This window comes from Rhizoctonia solani, chromosome 16 (assembly GCF_016906535.1).
Source record: "Rhizoctonia solani chromosome 16, complete sequence".
In the NCBI taxonomy this organism is placed as follows: Eukaryota; Fungi; Basidiomycota; class Agaricomycetes; order Cantharellales; family Ceratobasidiaceae; genus Rhizoctonia; species Rhizoctonia solani.
The window spans coordinates 3,536,672-3,555,963 of record NC_057385.1 but is presented as its reverse complement, the minus strand read 5'-3'; the positions used below and the strand labels follow the sequence as shown (position 1 = coordinate 3,555,963).

Sequence of the window (19,292 nt, the reverse complement as noted above, 5' to 3'; positions counted from 1 at the left end):
ACTTGTGTAAATAATAAAATAACTACAGGTGAATGAAACAATGTCATATCTATAACACTTGGTGAAGGGTATCTATGCACTCACTTGTTTGTTTGTTGTGTCTAATCAACTGTGCCTAGGTGCCATCTGGAATCAACAGGGCAATGCACTCTAAGCCATTTTGATGTACATATTTTGTCTGACATATATGTTTAGCTATTTTGGTTGGTTGAATTTTGAATCTTTTTTTCATAACACTGTAATATTGTGCCAAAGAAACTTGGACACAATACAGCTGTGTGTGTGTATTGGTTCAAACACACAAAATCAATTGGCAAGCATAAACATGATCTACCTTGATTATAATTTTAGAATCAAAGTCTTTGCATGGACTGTTTTACACAGAACTGTGATATACAAGTGGTATAGTGCAGCTGGCAGCTTCCATGTCCTGAGCCTCTTTGCATACAACTCATTATCTGGACCCAAATGCATAGTTGGATATCAAGGGCTACTAAGAGGCACGTATACACAGAAGTGACATGGAATCCCATAGTATCAATGGTTGTATCCCTGACAAAGGTACATATTCAACATTTGTTTTCATTGGCTTTCTTTCTAACCACTCTCCATGCCCATATTGTGCTGAAACCTGGAGAAATTTAAGTTATATGCATTACACTAATGTGGATTTTTGTCCAGCATTGATTTTAAGGAGAATTCTTTTGTATTTTTGTAGATTTGGTATGCATGTATCATATTTATTTTTGGCATACTTAAAATCAAAATTGCAAAAAAATGTCATGAGCCTCACCTCCTGACATGACTATGTATTGCCTGCCACTTCCTTCCCCCCCCCCAGTGCATTTGCCTGGGGGACTCATCTGTATCCTAATCTGTGTGTACAGTTCCTATCTTCCCTGTTTATGTTCTTCCCTCTTCCTTGTTCTCTTCTTGCACTTAGTCTCGACTTATTCCATTCTAAGTGCTTCCATCTTGCTTATCTTGCTACGCACCAGCCCGGTTCAATGTGTAAAGCTTCTGAGCCATATGCTCTATCTTGCTTCCAACTTGTGCGGCCTGGACACTGTCCATTCTCCATTTATTTACCCCCTTTCATCATTTGTTATAAAAGAAGACTGTGAATTGGCTTGGAAACCCAAGAACAATTCACCTTGCTGATTTCCCACTCTCTCCTCTGTGAATTGTCTCAATATCTCACAGCAGTCATTTCACTCTTGGTTGTGACATAGTGACATTGTTCTTTCCAGGCTGTAGCCAATCTATCAACCTGGACATCACTCAGGTCCTCATCCCTACCTTTACTTCCTACAGTTCTCTTTTCCCTTGCCACAAAGCGCACTAGGTTATTGCACACCGCCAACTAGGCTACTCTCACATTGATTCCAAAAGACCTGAACTCTTTTACCTCTTTACACCTCTCAGATTGCGTGTAGTTTGCATCGGATGCTTTGGCAGATGCCGGATCACGGGAATCGTCAATGGCTATACAATTCAGAAGGGTCTACTTCTGTATCAAGGAAGAATAGTTGTGCCAGATGAACAGATCAAACAGCAGCTCTTATCCTTCCATGGTTCCCCTGCTTCTGGTCACCAAGGAGTAGCACAGACTCTAGAGTTAATCAGTTGTGACTACTACTGGCCAGCAATGAAATTCCAAGTCAATTGCTATGTGGAGACTTGTGAAATCTGCCAAAGAAGCAAGGGCCATGTGCACAACTTTGCTCTCAACCGGCTTTCTGTCCCTGCAGGTCCTTGGGAAGACATCTCATATGATTCCATTGTCAAGTTTCCCAAATGTAAGGGATATGACAGCATTCTGGTGGTTGTGGACTGCTTCACAAAAATGATGCACTTGACTCCCTGTCAGGAAACTGCCGCTGCTGAGGATGTAGCTCAGATGTTCCTGGAACATGTCTGGAAGCTACATGGCACTTGAAGCGCACTGTGTCTGACAGAGGGACTACATTCAACTCCAAGTTCCTCAAGGCACTCTACAAATCTCTGCAGATCACTCCTAGTTTCTCTACTGCTTATCACTCACAATCTGATGGGCAAACTGGTATCAAGAACCAATGGCTAGAGGCTTACCTACGTCCCTTCATTAATCCTAGACGGTCTCATTGTGTTTACTGGCTTCCACTGGCTGCATTTGCTCACAACAATGCCAGACTAAGCAACAGGCAAATCGCCTTTTGAGATTGTGTATGGCTGTTCTCCTGTCATTTCACCGCTCCTGGAACCCACAGGATTGCCTATTACTGATGAATGAGCCAAACAACAAATCCTTGATGTGTTCCATGTCAGCTTATTGTCTGCTTTCAAACAGGACACAGAGTTTGATTGCACATTCACTCCTCTCCCGCCTGTGATCACAACAGAAGGAGAAGAAGAGTATGAAGTAGACAAATTTGTAGATTGGGCAGCAGAAGACAGGGTCTGGAAGTACAGGGTCAGATGGAAGGGATATGCGCCCCATAAGTACACATGGGAACCAACCAAGGATCTACAGCATTGCAAGGACAAATTGCGCGACTTCTTTGCTAATTATCCAGATGCCCCAGCCGCCAATAGTCCCATCCCTGCAAATGCACGCAAAGTTAGAAAGGGCAAGATAGTCAAGCAACTCAGCAAATCAAAAACTGCCCGCTTTGTCACTTTACAAGCTCTCACTGCTAGAAATTGCCCTGCTAAGTTCTTCTTGCGCTCCCCACTATCCCAGCGTGCCCATCTTCAGCTCTATTGACGCCTTAGCCTACAACCCTTGCCTCAACATCAATTGCTACATCATGAACAGCCCAGAAGAAATGAGATCACACCTAGACAGCTCTGCTAACATCATTCTTGCTCTGATGAGCGCCAGCAGCCACAACAAGGTCAGGTTCTTCAAGCGCAACGTGTACAAGCACCCCAAGTGGGGATTCCTCTATTGGCTCAACCCCAGGGGAGAACAAGGACCAGTCACACTGTATGGAAAGCGAGTATATTGCTGGTAGCACTTCATTGCCTCCCATCCAGGTGCTTTCAAGGATCTGGCACAATGGCATTGCCATGGGTTTGCTACTCCACCCCCACAGTCTCCACACCTCCATCTGCGAGGGAGCTGACCTAGGGAATGCAGAACCTCATTCTGCTTTACCCAGCAGACCCACCAGCCAACACAAGCAGGCCGGCAATGCCAGTGAGCCCTCCAGCATGCCCAGACACTCCCAGGCCAACAGAGGCGCATGCACCAGCACCCTTGCCGTTCCCCTTGTTCCCCAGCACGCCAGACACTCACTGGACCCCAGGTGACTTGTCTCAAATGAGGGAAACGCAATGGGAGCCTCAGAGCTACCCAGGATGGAACATGTCACAACCAAGAATGAAATGACTGCTGTGAGATATTGAGACAATTCACAGAGTAGAGAGTGGGAAATTGACAAGGTGAATTGTTCTTGGGGTTTCCAAGCCAATTCACAGTCTTCTTTATAACAAAAAGAAAAAAAAAGGGTAAATACAAGGAGAGGGACGTTGTCCAGGCCGCACATTGAAAGCAAGATGGGGCATATGGCTCAGAAGCTCTACACAGTGAACCGGGCCGGTGCGCAGCAAGATAAGCGAGATAGAAGCACTTAGAGCGGAATAAGTCCGGACTAAATGCAAGAAGGGAACAAGGAAGAGGGAAGAACTGTACACACAGATTAGATGGATACAGATGAGTTCCCCAGACCTATGCAGTGAGGGGAGGAAGGAAGTGACAGGCAACACATAGTCATGTCAGTAGGTAAGGCTCATGACAGAGCAAGGAGGAAATGAGAAGGAATGTGGAAACATTTGAAGGCAGTGAGAATGAGGAGCTGTTTAGCTTTGAGGAGCTACTTGCTATTGATTGTTCTGAATGGCTGTAACAGCCCTCTGTCACTGCCTAAGGGCTTTTGATGGGGGGCAATGTCATGAGCCTCACCTCCTGACATGACCATGTATTGCCTGTCACTTCCTTCCCCCCCCCCTGGTGCATTTACCTGGGGAACCCTCTGTATCCATCCAATCTGTTTGTACGGTTCCTATCTTCCCTGTTTATGGTTTTCCCACTTCCTTCTTCTCTTCTTGCACTTAGTCTAGACTTATTCCGTTCTAAGTGCTTCTATCTTGCTTATCTTGCTGCGCACCGGCCCGGTTCACTGTGTAGAGCTTCTGAGCCATATGCTCTATCCTGCTTCCCAGTTGTGCGGCCTGGGCGCCGTCCCTGCTCCTTGGATTTACCCCCTTCCATCTTTTGTTATAAAAGAAGACTGGGAATCGCCTTGGAAACCCCAAGAACAATTCACCTTGTCAATTTCCCACTTTCTCATCCGTGTGAATTGTCTCAATATCTCACAACCAGTCATTTCATTCTTTGTTGTGACACTTCATGAACAACATACTCTATGAATTGCTTGATATCTCTGTGGTTGTGTACTTGGATATTATGATATTCTATAAATCAAGAGAAGAGCATGTGGAACATATCAAGGATGTCTTATCTTGTTTGCTGAATCTTAGTCTATTCTGCAACCCTACCAAATGCTACTTCTTGGTTGCAGAAGTGACCTACATTGGTCGCATGATTACTACTGATGGCAACTCCGTGGAGAAAGACAAGGTACAAGCAATCATAGACTGGCCTGGACCCCAGATTGTGAAATAAGAGCAATCATTTGGTTTTGCAAACCTCTATTGCTGCCTTGTTCTTAGCTTCACTCACTTGGCACTTCCCTTGAACAATCTTACTCAGAAGGAATAATCATAGATCTGGAAAAAAGAACAGAAGGCTGCATTTGATGCAATTAAGGCAGAAATTTGCAAGCAGCCTATTCTTTCTCACCATGATGATCCTTAGCCTTACACCTTGGAAACAGGCACTTATGAAACAACCACAGGCACTGTGCTATCTAGGAGAAAGGAAGATAGTGGCTCACACCCTGTTTATTTGATTTCAGCCAGCTTCTCACCGGCTTGGCTGAACTAAGACACACATGACAAGGAGCTACTTGCCAGCATTTGCGCATTTGAGCATTGGAGAATCCTGGAAGGAACTGGCTAGGCAATCACTCTGTTTAATGATTACAAAAATCTGGAGTAGCAGAAATCAGCCAAAACAATCAACAGGCATCATGTGCACTTGCATCTGCTGGCATACTACAACTTTGCCATTGTTTGCAGACCTGGGAAACAGTCACAGAGACATGACGCCCTGTCAAGCAGCCTAAACACCACCTCAGTTGCTGTCTCAGAGCCTAAATCCATGGCCCACAGTTGTGAACCTAAGTTTAAGGATGACACAAATCAGAATAGGCCACTTGTCATGAGCCTCCTGACGTGCCTGTGTATTCTATGTTGCTCCCTTCTCCCCTAGTGCGTGTGTCTGGGGAACTCATGTACATCCCATCCCATCTGTATCCATCTGATCTGTTTGTTTGTTTCCTTCCTACCTTGTGTGTGCTCTTCCCACTTCTCTGCCCCTTTCTTGCACTCTGTCTGGACAAAGTTTGTTCCAAGTCATAACCAAGAATAAAATGACTGTTGTTAGAAGAAAGTGGGAAATTCTCAAGGTAAATTGTTCTTGGGGTTTCCAAGGCAATTCCCAGTCTTCTTTCATTACAGAGTGAAAAGGGTAAATACAAGGAGAAGGGGAAGTGTCCAGGCCATACAACTGAGAAAAAAGATGGAGCATATATCTTAGAAGTTCTACACAGTGAACCAGGCCGGTGCGCAGCAAGATAAGCAAGATAGAAGCACTTAGAACGGAATAAGTCCAGACTAAGTGCAAGAAGAGAAGAAGGAAGTGGGAAAACCATAAACAGGGAAGATAGTAACCGTACACCAGATTGGATGGATACAGATGGGTTCCCCAGACAAACGCACTGGGGGGGGGGGGGAAGGAAGTGGCAGGTAATACATAGTCATGTCAGGAGGTGAGGCTCATGACACCAAGCCAATTCACAGTCTTCTTTCATAACAAAATAGAAAAGCAGTAAATACATAGAAAAAGCGGTGTCCAGTCTGTACAAATGAGAGGGAAGGTGGAGCATATTGTCAAGAGGCCCTATACAGTAAGCCGGACCGGCGCGCAGCAAGATAAGCAAGATAGAAGCACTTAGAATGGAACAAGTCCAGACAAAGTCCAAGGAAAGAGGAAAGAAGAGGGAAGGACACAAACAAGGAAGGAAAACATACAAATAGAACAGATGGACACTAATCAAGTAGAAGGTGGATTCTCTAAGTACATGCAGGCAGGGGGGAAGAGAGTGAACAAACCAGTACACATGTCAGGAGACGCTCATGACAATGCCCCCCTTCAAAAAGGTCTTTAGGCAGTGACAAAGAGCTGCTTGAATCCATTAAGAGTAATCAATTGCAAGCGGTTCATCAAATGTGAACATTTTCCCTTCCCCAGTGCTTTCAAAAGACTCCGCATTCCTTCTTATTTCTTCATTGCTCCATCCTAGGTAGTTCTGAGGCTCCCAATGCGTCTCTCTCACAGGAGACACATAAACTGGTGTCCAGTTAGTGTTTGGCATGCTGGAGAAAAGTGGAAATGGGAGGGGAGCTGGTACATGTTCTTCTGTTGGCCTGAGAGTGTGTGGGTGTGGTGGAGGCGTCAATGACAAGTTGGGAGCAGTGCTGTAAGCTGGTGGGTTGGAAGGATAGAGCAGAATTAGGTTTTGCATTGCTTCAGTGAGCTCCCTTGCTGTGGGAAGCGCAGAGACAGTGGGTGGAGGGGTAGCAAACCCATGTAAACTCCCTGAAAGCACCAGAGTAGGAGGCAATGAAATGCCACCAGTAATTTACCCTTTTTTCATATAGGAAGTTGGCTCCATCTGCACCATTGGGATCAAGCCAATATATAAATCCCCACTTGTGGGGCTTGTAGTTGTTGCACTTGATGAATTTGACCTTGTTCCTGCTGTTGGTGCTCATTAGTGTTTGTATGATGTTGGCAGCACTGTCCAAATGCACCTTCATCTCTTCTGGTCTGCTGAGAATGTAGAAGTTAATGGCTATGCAGTAATTTCAAGGCAGGGCATCAATTGATTGAAAAGTGGGCATGTTGAGATGGAGCAGAGTGCAAGAATAAAGATTTGAAGCAAGTTTTGGCAGTGAGAGTGTGCAGAACAGCAAAGTATGCACTTTTGTACCTGTAGGGATGCTTTACCAGCTTGCCTCTTTTAACCCTTTATTATAGGGGGTCTGGCTCAAGGAGGGGTTGAGCAGAACCTTAAATCAAATCACATTTCTCCGCCCAAACCCACTAAATAACCTGCCCCAAAAGTGAAATTTTATTAGTAGACCACTTGATTCCGCATTGATCTACATACTTATCATGGCAATTCAAAATCATTTGTTGAAATTCATGTCTTTAATATTTCACATTAAATTGCAGTTATGTGCAAGGATTTATTAGATAAGCAACCCTGAAAATGATATTCTACTAATAAACCACGTGATTCAGCGTTGATTCATATACATATCATTTCAATTTGCAAACATCAATCAAATTCATGTACTAACAGCCCAACAGAGCATGCACCTTCCATTTTTGGAAGTTAGGACTAGCATAAATGGAAAGAGAGGGTTGGATTACCCTGTGCAATGCAGTTCCAAGGATAGATATAGTGTATGAGAGGAGAAAATGAGAAATAAAGTAAATTTAACACATTTTGTTGAAGTGGGTAACTTCTGAAAAATGGACTAAATTTGGTCCATTGTTTGTTTGGTGCTCATCAAAAAGTTGCCCAGCACAAACAAAGCAAGAATGGACTAAATTTAGTCCATTTTTCAGAAGTTGCCCACTTCAACAAAATGCACTAAATTTACTTTCACAAATTATGACTAGATTTGCCACCATGGCTGCCCCATCCCCACACTTATGGCCTCCACTCAAGTTAGCCTTTAAGCCACCTGTATGTTGGTTTGCCAGCTCCTTCTTTCTGCCCATGCCACATGTCTCTGTGTGCTTTGTGTGTACTGTCTACATGATTCCCTCTCTGTGTTTTTCCTTGTAGATTTCTGTGGTTTGGTTTCTACAAGAAGTTTGCCTTAATTGAAATGTAGCTCTCATGCTTTCTGTGTATGTGGGGGCATTTATTCAAAAAAGAAGAAGAAAAAGAATTGCCACATGAGGGGCAGCACATATAATCAAGAACAATGAACTCACACTCACTGCACACCTGCTACCTCACATCACATGCAAACACCACTGCCATAAACCCATGTACATCTCTCCACCCTTCCTCTTGCATGGTCCATCAACTCCAGGTTCAGACAACAGTTGGCCAGTTCCATTGTTACCAATTCATTGATCATGGCAAGGTGCTCAACAAAGGCATGCTGTCATGACCCAAGAGGCATGGACACAGATACCCTAATATTCTATTATCATTTTATCTAAATTTTACGAATTATATGGACCAGGGGATGTTCCCAACATGACCACAGGCCATGCAGGACTCCCCTGGCAGAGCAATCAACATGGAATGTGAATGGTCCCTTTGTTTAGCCTGTTAGCTTTGTCCTCTGGTTACTTAGTTACCATATGTCCTTAGTTGCATTGTTCTATTGTTCTCTTAGTTACCCATACCTTTGTAGTATGTCTTCTATTGTTCTCTTAGTTACCCATACCTTTGTAGTATGTCTTCCATTGTTCTCCTTTGTACTTTACAGTTCCCTTGTTCTGTATGATGTATATAATGAAGGGAGAGTTCTGGCATTCAGACCAGAACTTGACCTCCTGTCAATCTACTGACTACCTCCCCACTCTCCTGCTCTACTCTAAGGGGTCTTGTGCCATATTTGGCAAGTAATCTCTCTATCTAAAGTGTTGGTTGCAGTCTTCTGCTTATCCCCAAAAGCCAGCACTGCCTCTTTAGGCATTTATCCCATTCTTCATTAGTCAGACTCTGACATTAGGTCAAGTTCTTGGCTCTGTGCAGTGCTCTTGTTAGTGCTAGCATATAATACTCTACTGGGTGACGCATTTGCCCCAGTATTGCTTAACTAGGACTATTGGTGGGCCAGCTTAGTGGGCACTATAGTCTTAGGGGATTGAGACCATCTGTGGTACCAGTACCTGGGGAATAGCTGAAGGTCATAAGGGTGTAATAATCAAAGACCCTGAGGGACTAAGCAGTACCTGGATTACTATAGGGCTATAGACTAGGAATCACCAACCTGACAGGTGGATACATTCACCTACTGCCTTGCAAACTTAGTCAGCAAAACACCCGCTTGCAGAACACCCACTTCTATATCACGCTTGTCCATAGCTGTTGATTAGTTGCAGGGGCTGTCCAAGGCTAGGTGTGGAGCAAAGTTTTAGCGCCTAGAGCAGGAATTTTTTAGTATAGTTTTTTGAACATTTTTAGGATAGTTTTTAGTAGTATAGCACTTTCAGTAGTATAGAACTCCTGTAACCTTTCTACTCTTTTCTACCTTTTATATTTCTTCTTCTTCTTTATTTTTCCACTTTCATCATGAGCAGCCAAAATCTCTTTGTTACTGTGGATCCTGATTCTGTTTCCATTGCACCTTCATTACCTGCAGAGGTGTCTCAGACCCTCACAGCCTTGAAAACCTTAATCATGGCTGTTAATCATAATTTGCAGGTAGCAATTGGTCAGATCCACAATAACACTGCTGATCTTGCTACTGCCAACAACTCTTTCAAAACCATGATGGTGGCATCACCCAGATGGAAGGGCAAGTCAAAGCCCTGGAGAATATTATCTCTGCTCTGGCTGGTGCCCTCAAGGTTCTGGTTCAGGCTCAGGCTCTGGGTCCAGGAGGCCCAAGCTTAACCTACCAGAGAAGTTTGATGGTAGTAACAAAGACAAAGCAGTTTCATTTAGGGTGGCTGTCTCTCACTATCTGAGGGTTTCATATCCCCAAGCCTCAGTTGAGGAACAGATAGCTTTTATTATCTCTTGCCTGGAGGGTAAAGCTCATGAGTGGCTTGAACCCTACTTAGAAGAGGATGTTGTCAATAATCACCCAGTGGCTTGGCTCCACAGTATCAATGGGTTCTGGTTGCAGTTCAATGCAAGGTGGAATGTCCAGAACAAGACTGAGAACTATAGGGCTAAATTCAAGACCCTAAAGCAAACCAAGTCTGTTCAAGATTACTACAAGGACTTCCAAACCTACTCCCAGAACCTAGGGTATAATGACATATCCCTAAGGGACTTTTTCTATGATGGCCTGTCTCTCAAAATCAAGGAGATGCTTATGGCTCAGGACTATGACCATAATGCCAGCAATGTTTCCTTAGAGAACCTTGCTGATAAAGCTCTGAAGATTGACCCGCGCCTAGAACAGTTCCAGGCACAACACAAGGGCCAGACCAAACTCCTGTTCCAAAAGGGCACTACATCGTCAACAGGAGCCTTGGGCAATGTGACCAGGGATAAACTCACTGTTGGGGATAAAGTGTACATGATTGGACCAGATGGAAAAGCAAGGAAAGGCACCATTTCAAAAATTGGCAAAAATGCAAAGGGCATGTCTATTCCTACTGTGAAGTGGAATGATGGCACTGTGGTTGAGAGTAGCTTCAAAAGTCTCAAAAAGGACTCACATCCTGTAGACCCCTCTCCAGTCCAGCCAAAATCTTCCAACTCTGGACCAAGCCCTATGGATCTTGACTCTGCAGGAAAGGGCAAAAAACCTATTGTATGCTCTACCTGTGGAGGAAAGGGACACTATGCTAGCCAATGTCCTTCCAATACATACTCTGGCTATGAAGCCCATCTATCTGAGAATGAGTCGGAAAATGGGGACCTCTGAACATGAAAAGGCACCATGTCTCAGAGGGAATTAAAAACTTGGACAATTTAGAAATATTTTCTGTAAATAACATCTCTCCACTCAATATTTACTATTCTGCATTTCCAAGTATTAGTGCCCCCAACAAAAAAGCACCACCCAGATGAAACCATTCTATGGGTGGGCTATGATTGACTCAGGAGCTTCATCCTGTTTCATCCATAAAAATCTTATTGACCAATCATATACCCTTGGTCAGGAAGTCAATTCCTAGGTCATTAAAGGTCATTGATGGTCGTGATATCAGCTCTGGTTTGGTTGAGTTTGAATGTACTTTTGAATTTTTTATAGGTAGCCATAAAGAGGTTCTGAAATGTAATGTAGCAGACATAGGTAGACACTCAATTGTTTTAGGAATGTCTTGGCTCAAGTTACACAACCCTACTATAGAATGGACTACCAAGCGTGTAATGTTTAACTCTGTATACTGTAGTACAACTTGTTTTTTCTTCTTCTCATATTATCCTGGGAAACACTGGTGGGACTGCCAACCACCTTGAAAGTGTACCAGAAGACCTAGGAGGTGCTGAGGCTCCTTATGAGGCTCTTGAAAGTATCCCTAGGGACCCTGGAGGTGCTGTGAATCATTCACTTGAAGGCATCCCAGAGGAACTCTGTGACTATGCAGAGGTATTTTCTGAGGACAAGGTGACAGAGTTGCCTCCTCATCGCTCCTATGACTTGGAGATAGTCCTCCAAGATCAAACCAAACAGGTTAAAGGACCTGTCTATCCCCTTAGACCTTCTGATGATGAGGAACTCAAGAGGATCCTAAAGGAACAGCTGGACCAAGGCCTTATCAGGCCCTCAAAATCCCATTACAGCTCTCCTGTGATCTTTGTTCCCAAAAAGAATGGCAAAAGGAGGATGTGCATTGACTATCGTGCACTGAATGCCAACACAGTCAAGAACTCTTACCCCCTTCCTTTGATTTCCAATCTCATTGAGAAGTTAAGGGTGCAAAGTGCTTTACTGCTCTGGACCTTAAATCTGGATATAACCTTGTCAGAATTAAGGAAGGAGATGAATGGAAAACAGCATTCAAGACTAAATATGGCCTTTTTGAATACCTGGTTATGCCCTTTGGGCTGTGCAATGCCCCAGCTACCTTCCAGATCATGATATCCTGAGGGACATCTTAGATGTCTATGTGAGAGTGTACTTGGATGATATCCTTATTTTCTCCAAATCCAGAGAAGAACATGTTACCCATCGTCAGGAAGTTCTCAAAAGGCTACAGAAACAAGTTGTACTGTCAGCTTGAGAAATGCAGGTTCTTCCAGGATCAAGTACACTACTTGGGAATCATAGCCAATGGGGAAGGGGTATGTGCAGACCCTGAAAAAATTTCCAAAGCTGTTGATTGGGCAACACCCCAGACAGTTAAAGGGGTTCAAGAGTTCTTAGGTTTTGTCAACTTCTACAGGCGGTTCATTATGAACTTCTCCAAGCTTGCATATCCACTCTACCAACTGTTGCGCAAGGAGAACCCTTGGAAGTGGGGTGCTGAACAGCAGGAGTCTTTTGACAACCTAAAAAGAGCTCTGATTGATCCCCTGTCCTCATTCAGCCTGATGTTTCAAAAGAGTTCTTCCTTGAGTGTGATGCATCAGATTATGCAACTGGTGCAATCCTTAGCCAAAAAGGTGGAGATGACAAACTCCATCCTGTGGCCTTCCTTTCAAAGAGCCTATCACCTGCAGAATGCAACTATGACATCTATGACAAAGAGTTGCTTGCAGTGATTAGAGCATTGAAGGAATGAGACACCTTTTGGAAGGCTCTGAAATCCCTGTCAAAGTCCTCACAGATCACAAAAACCTGGAATATTTCCAAACAAAGAGGGAACTTAACAGGCGTCAGGCTAGATGGATGGGATTTTTGGCAGACTATAACTACAGAATTGTTTACAGGCCTGGCTCCCAAAACAAAAAGCTGATATCCTTTCCAGGAGAGAAGACCTGAAAGGGGAGGCTAAAGGGGGGGGTGAAGCCCCTGCACTTATTGCACCAGAGCTTTTTATATCTTCAATTCTCACAGACAGTGACCTCAATGACCTTATCAGAGATGCACTGCCTGATGACAAAACTGTTGCCAAAATCCTGAAGTCCTTGGAGGAAAACATTCCTGTTAAAGGCTGGTCTCTGGATAATGGGTTGCTCTACTACCACCAGTGCATTTATGTACCCAATGAACCAGAAATCAGGCGCCTTGTCCTTGAAAGCAGGCATGATAATCCTTCCACAGGCCATCCAGGACAGTGGAGAACCATGGAGTTGCTGTCTCGCCATTATTATTGGTCTGGGATGAAGCAATCTGTGGCCAAATACATTCAGGCATGTGACTCATGCATTAGAAGTAACATTCCAACCAGGCAAAGATGGGGTTACTCCAACCTATTGATCTACCCAGAAAGCCTTGGAGGAAATTACATATGACCTGATTGTTGGCCTTCCTATTTCAGAGGGATATGATGCAATACTCACAGTGGTGGATAGACTATCCAAGATGGTCCATTTCATTCCTACCACCTCTAAGCCACTGCTGTTGATGTTGCAAATCTCTTTGTAAACTTCATATGGAAACTCCATGGGCTGCCCAGAAAAACCATCAGATTGTGGGCCTCAATTCAATGCCAAACCTGCGCCAAGTATACAAGCGTTTGGGGATAGAGCCACACTTCTCAACAGCCTACAGACCCCAAGTGGATGGGCAAAGTGAGAGGTTAAACCAGTTTGTTGAATCTTCCTAAGGCACTATCTTAGCCATAGGCAAGATGACTGGGTTGCTCTCCTTCCCTTGGCAGAATTTGCATATAACAATGGGGTTCATGCTGGGTCCAAACACTCTCCTTTTTACCTCTGTTATGGGTACAATCCAGATTTCACTGTTGGGGATATTACTGTTACCCAAGTCCCTCAAGCAGATGAACTGGCTGAGTTCTTGAAGAGAAACCTGGAGGAAGCCAAAGCTGCATTAACCATGGCCCAGAACAAGCAAGCCTTCTACTATAATAACAAGCACAAGGCAGCAATCAAGCTTGAACCTGGTGATAGGGTCTTCTTAGACAGCAGCAATATCAAAACTTCAAGGCCTTCCCACAAACTTGAGCACAAGAGGTTGGGACCATACAAAGTCTTGGAGAAGATTGGCAAAGAGAGCTACAAGTTGGAACTTCCAAAATCTATGAAGATCCATCCAGTATTCCACACAGCTCTACTCCACAAGGAACCCTTTGATGAATTCCAGCGCAAACCCAAACCTTTGCCTCCTGTAATTACCCAAACAGGAGAAGAATATGTGGTGGAGAAGATCTTGGATTCCAGGAAGCAAGGAAGGAACCTGTGGTACTATGTCAAGTGGAAAGGGTATGGACCAGAAGAGAACACCTGGGAACCCAAAAGTCACTTGGCCAATGCACCAAAACAGGTTGCCAAATTCCACCAGCTACACCCAGATGCACCTGGGCCTTGAAGGGGGGGAAGTGTCATGACCCAAGAGGCATGGACACAGATACCCTAATATTCTATTATCATTTTATCTAAATTTTACGAATTATATGGACCAGGGGATGTTCCCAACATGACCACAGGCCATGCAGGACTCCCCTGGCAGAGCAATCAACATGGAATGTGAATGGTCCCTTTGTTTAGCCTGTTAGCTTTGTCCTCTGGTTACTTAGTTACCATATGTCCTTAGTTGCATTGTTCTATTGTTCTCTTAGTTACCCATACCTTTGTAGTATGTCTTCTATTGTTCTCTTAGTTACCCATACCTTTGTAGTATGTCTTCCATTGTTCTCCTTTGTACTTTACAGTTCCCTTGTTCTGTATGATGTATATAATGAAGGGAGAGTTCTGGCATTCAGACCAGAACTTGACCTCCTGTCAATCTACTGACTACCCTCCCCACTCTCCTGCTCTACTCTAAGGGGTCTTGTGCCATATTTGGCAAGTAATCTCTCTATCTAAAGTGTTGGTTGCAGTCTTCTGCTTATCCCCAAAAGCCAGCACTGCCTCTTTAGGCATTTATCCCATTCTTCATTAGTCAGACTCTGACACATGCAACCAGTATCCAAGCTGGAGGTTCAAATGCATTGTGTTCAGGCCAATTTTGAGAATATTCTCTAGTGCTGCACAGTATGCTGCTTTGTTGTCACCAGAGTACTGCTCTGGATCACTACCAATAAAAAATGTATCTGGGCTAGAAATAGTGAGTTCTTGTAACTTGTTGGCCAATGTAGGTAAGCCCTTGATGTATTCAGGAGGGGCACCAAGAGAAAGCTGTTGTAGTGCCAGAAATTTGAGCCAAGCTAAAGGTTGGTCTGTTTACCACAGCATATTTTCTGGAGGATTGTCATGTTCCCCAATCCCTGTTGTCAGAGTTAGGATCTGCAAGCAAGGGAGTTGACAGAAGAGTGAAAGGGAGCTGTGTTGCAGCAGCTTGTGCAGGGACTGTGATGTTATGGAATGGATAATTTAGACATATGCACCCATAATTGCCAATAGTGAATAGTGCAAACTAGAGTAATCATACTTGCTCTATCCAAATATGGGCATGCACATTACTATATTTGGAAACTGGCAGTGCTACAAGACGTTTTATACTTTACTTCCTCATTGCACTTGCATATATACACATTTGATCATGCTAAGTGATCATACTATTATTTCTATGATTTTAGTACCATACATTTATATGCAGGAACAGTACTTACAGAGCATGGAACAAGTGCAAGTAAGCATGGAAGCACCAGCACTTAGTAACTGCAAATAAGTGCCAAAGGTTGGCAGATGTCATGACCCATGCCTTTGCTGGCATGTCTCCTGACCAAGCCACCTACTAATAGGATATTCCACAGTCTTTAGAAGGCCGCATATACTCACATATATGCAGTCAGAACTGTCATTACCCTAAGCGCTCATGACTTAGAGACTGACAGTCCACCAGGGTCACATGACCTCCCCCCCTCCAGTCCTTTATCAAATACTATACTAAACTACTACAGATTTGAGGTGGGGGGGGGATGACATAATCTCTTCTATTAATATATTTTCAGACCTTGCCTGCAGGCTCCCTTAACATTGGCCCACAGCTAGTGGGGCAGGGGGAGTGCAACATCCCCCAGTGACCTATATTATTAATATATCACTGTGCATCATATATACTATATATATCTTTGACAGTGGATATACATGGTAATAACCCTTCCAGATATGGGTTATGACACAATCCTGTTCTGTTGCATTTCTGTTAGCACAGTTATGGACTATAAATGTTGTAGACACACTCTATAACATGGATTTATTTCTGATTTTCTCAAATTTAAACAAACACAAACAGGCACCCTTTTTGATCATGTGACTTTGGCGCTTATGTGATACCCTAAGCAACTAGCCATGTCCCCTCCATTGCTTAGTCAACTATGTAGCCACCTCCACCTTGATGACATCATGGGTGACATACATGCATGAATAAGGCTGCTGATGGAGTGGGCTTCTTATTGGTTATGATATTTGTAATTAGCACTGCCTTGTAACTATATATAAGGAGGGCAATCAACCATGGTAATCCCCAGGTTGATTACCTCTTGTTGCAACCCCACATTATACAAGGGCCTTAAGCCCAGTAAGATATTTACCTAGTTATTCAGTCACTGCCTTAAGCAGCTTCATTGCTGTATGTAGATAGCTCACTGCTGCCTTAAGTGGTTTTGTCATTATTGTATAGTTGTTTGTTGTTGTAGTATAGGTACCCATTGCCTTAAGCAACTCATCCTTTGTACACTGCAGCCACAAGTGCCATCCCACACACCATCCTGGACTATGTCTAGGACAATAAGTAAGCTTGTGTTTCTCTTGCTTTGATCTGCAGTCAGTTAATCACAATTTTTGTAGCCCTCCAGTAATTGGTATCATTCCCAACATACCAACACAGCCCATTCAAACCCAGGCCACAGAAATCTTTTGGCTTCTGACTCAAATTCTGGTTAGTCAGATACATACTGAAATTACATATGGGGTTATTCAGCTCATAGTAATTTGTTAGAGAATGGTTTGGGGTCACTGTTCAATTGAGGTGTACCCATAATTTGGTGTCTTGGGTGAATAAGTATATTTGTTTTGAATGTATGCTAAAATACCTGACCAGTATACTACAGGGCCATTTAATGTGTGGACAGCAATTGGCCTATGTATAACCATATTGGAGGTACCTGACAGGAAACCTCAGCAATGCATAAGGTTATCTCTTGGTAAGAAATTAGATGACTGTTATATGAGCAACCTGTGTCCACAAGCTAATATAGTGAATACATGTACAGAGTGCAACCTTGGAGCTCCTAACCAGGTCAATTTTTGCCAAGGCATGGGTTTGGTTGTAGAGTCACATTGTAGTGTCTCAACTGTACCTGAAAATCTATTAGGTACTACAAGCAGTGACCATCTTAACTTGCATGACAATATTTATGACCAGGACAGTATGTTAAGAGTTGTGTAAGTACAGGAGTAAGAAAGAATCACTATATACAAAATGTCTATGAGAATAGCTAAGAACTAGTATTATGTATCAGAATATTTGCACAGAATATATGCACAATGTATGCTAAGTTTGTTGGAAATAGACAACTCCTAACAAATAGTCTACCAACTATCAAGTGCAGGTGGTTGGTTATGTATAGTATCTTAGACTAATGTTACTTAAGCCTAAGTGACTAAGGGTATGTATACTTAAGGTCTCTGGGGTAGTACCTTAGGTAAGTGGGTTACCTGACTAATGTACAGGATTTACAGGGTTTGCCTAATAAGTATAGGACTTAAATATGCTTGAGTAAGACTTAAGACTTATGTATGGGGTGTGCCTAAAATGTATCTAGGATTTATGAGATATTATAGATAAAGATATCTACAATATGGGAGTATGGATGATTGAAACACTATCACTCAATCACAACAATCCTTACAGTATTGTTGCGCTATACTTGATCTTGAGCTCAACAACTGTCACAGTCAAAGGGCACAGGGTTGCAGTAAGTACACTAATAGGCTACCATGTGTCTGTTGGGACTGGCCTATGGTTTTAGTGTGCCAAATAACCTCCTATGCTATTTACAGTGAGTCAATCACTAAAGTAAATGCGCAGATAAACTGTTAAAGGCTTGTGTGTATATGTCAATATATAAGAGTGGATAAATGGATGCATTAGAAGCGTCTTCACAGGGTCCTTTTATACCCTGAGAAGGCACACAAACAAGTATATACATCATTGGTATCAAGAGAGGGTACAGGAGGTACAGGTGGCAACTGAAACACTTGAGGGAGCCAATACTTTGGTACAAAGTAAATAACAACAGTCCCTAATATTTGCCCCAAGGCAGTATTTACCTATGTGAGTGCCTGGATGTCCCAAGGCTAAGTGTTTCATCCTTGGAGTAATCAGTCCCAAAGGTATGATACCCCTGAATTGGGTACTTACAGTAAATAGGGCATAATGCTGCCAAATGTTTATGTGTTCTGAGTGTTTGAGCTGTTGTTATGGAGCACACAAACTGGCACACCTAGGCACAAGAGATTTGGTAGTGTGGGATGCCCAGGTGATGGAGAAAAGGAGCATTTAGTGTGCTGGCACTTAAGTGCTGATTAAGTGTCAGAGTGCTTGCCTATGCAACAGGGGGGACCCTGAATATATCTGTGCATAGCCACAAGATAGAATCTTGTATGATAAATACTACAAACCAGGAAAATATTCTTTATTACTGCCTATAAGTCCAGATGAAATTTTATATATTTAAATGGACAGGAAAACAGCATATATGCAGAAGATATTGCATATTGAGGGTATTCCTGAGGCTTATAGATTTGGCCAAGGTTGCAATTGGAAAGAGAGACCTTGAAAACCTTATTTTGCATCTTCAACTCATTTTATCTACTGTAGTATTTGTGATGTAATAAATACAATAAGTACAGATCAAATGGTAAATGTGATATCTTGTCATAAACAGAGGAAAATAGAACTAGCCAGAATTGAACCAGCTTGACCACTAAGCCATAGAGCCCTATTATTCCTCTGCTGACAACCCATGATTACACCTGCTACCCCCCAAATTTGGGCTTGGGCCAGCATGCAACCACTTATACTGGTTGTGTGACCATATCCAGCACATATCTACAGTGCTGTTCAACACTGTTCACAGAGATGCTGTTTTATTCATAAACAAGCCATTATCTCATCACCAGTGGGCATACCAATTTGAAATGTCTCTCAAACAAGCACTATCACTTCTTTTATGTGTTGTACTTAGTTTGGTCTGATTTGGCTGAGAATTGACTGAGTAACAAACAAAATTATCAGGGTATGTCTGAACAGTTTTGAACAATGGGGTCTAGCCCCCCAATGATTTGATGGTGACATCAGCTGTGATGTCATATAATGTCATTCAATGATATCATACT

At 43.1% G+C, this 19,292-nt stretch overlaps 7 protein-coding genes across 7 annotated transcripts; 6 read left to right on the top strand and 1 right to left on the bottom strand.

Moving 5' to 3' along the window:
• Window positions 1–1,648: 1,648 nt before the first annotated feature.
• RhiXN_02401 (Retrotransposable element Tf2 protein) lies at window positions 1,649–2,746 on the top strand (the record flags this gene model as incomplete). Its single annotated transcript, XM_043322220.1, has 3 exons — window positions 1,649–1,915; window positions 1,981–2,125; window positions 2,274–2,746. The coding sequence occupies 3 exons, from the start codon at window positions 1,649–1,651 to the stop codon at window positions 2,744–2,746; spliced, it is 885 nt and encodes a 294-aa protein (XP_043188043.1).
• A 43-nt stretch (window positions 2,747–2,789) lies between these two features.
• Window positions 2,790–3,373, top strand: RhiXN_02400 (uncharacterized protein; the record flags this gene model as incomplete). Its single annotated transcript, XM_043322219.1, has 2 exons — window positions 2,790–2,981; window positions 3,122–3,373. 2 exons carry the CDS (start codon window positions 2,790–2,792, stop codon window positions 3,371–3,373), a joined length of 444 nt encoding a protein of 147 aa, XP_043188042.1.
• Window positions 3,374–6,362: 2,989 nt separating this feature from the next.
• RhiXN_02399 (uncharacterized protein) lies at window positions 6,363–6,942 on the bottom strand (the record flags this gene model as incomplete). Its single annotated transcript, XM_043322218.1, has 2 exons — window positions 6,363–6,712; window positions 6,777–6,942. 2 exons carry the CDS (start codon window positions 6,940–6,942, stop codon window positions 6,363–6,365), a joined length of 516 nt encoding a protein of 171 aa, XP_043188041.1.
• Window positions 6,943–9,494: 2,552 nt separating this feature from the next.
• On the top strand, window positions 9,495–10,803 carry RhiXN_02398 (Transposon Tf2-7 polyprotein; the record flags this gene model as incomplete). Its single annotated transcript, XM_043322217.1, has 2 exons — window positions 9,495–9,772; window positions 9,804–10,803. The coding sequence occupies 2 exons, from the start codon at window positions 9,495–9,497 to the stop codon at window positions 10,801–10,803; spliced, it is 1,278 nt and encodes a 425-aa protein (XP_043188040.1).
• A 395-nt stretch (window positions 10,804–11,198) lies between these two features.
• Window positions 11,199–11,972, top strand: RhiXN_02397 (Transposon Tf2-7 polyprotein; the record flags this gene model as incomplete). Its single annotated transcript, XM_043322216.1, has 3 exons — window positions 11,199–11,247; window positions 11,276–11,745; window positions 11,799–11,972. The coding sequence occupies 3 exons, from the start codon at window positions 11,199–11,201 to the stop codon at window positions 11,970–11,972; spliced, it is 693 nt and encodes a 230-aa protein (XP_043188039.1).
• Window positions 11,973–12,044: 72 nt separating this feature from the next.
• Window positions 12,045–13,280, top strand: RhiXN_02396 (Transposon Tf2-7 polyprotein; the record flags this gene model as incomplete). The annotated part of the gene is made up of 4 exons (XM_043322215.1): window positions 12,045–12,345; window positions 12,429–12,583; window positions 12,644–12,700; window positions 12,756–13,280. 4 exons carry the CDS (start codon window positions 12,045–12,047, stop codon window positions 13,278–13,280), a joined length of 1,038 nt encoding a protein of 345 aa, XP_043188038.1.
• A 151-nt stretch (window positions 13,281–13,431) lies between these two features.
• Window positions 13,432–14,316, top strand: RhiXN_02395 (Transposon Tf2-12 polyprotein; the record flags this gene model as incomplete). Its single annotated transcript, XM_043322214.1, has 2 exons — window positions 13,432–13,559; window positions 13,614–14,316. 2 exons carry the CDS (start codon window positions 13,432–13,434, stop codon window positions 14,314–14,316), a joined length of 831 nt encoding a protein of 276 aa, XP_043188037.1.
• Between the last annotated feature and the right edge of the window lie 4,976 nt (window positions 14,317–19,292).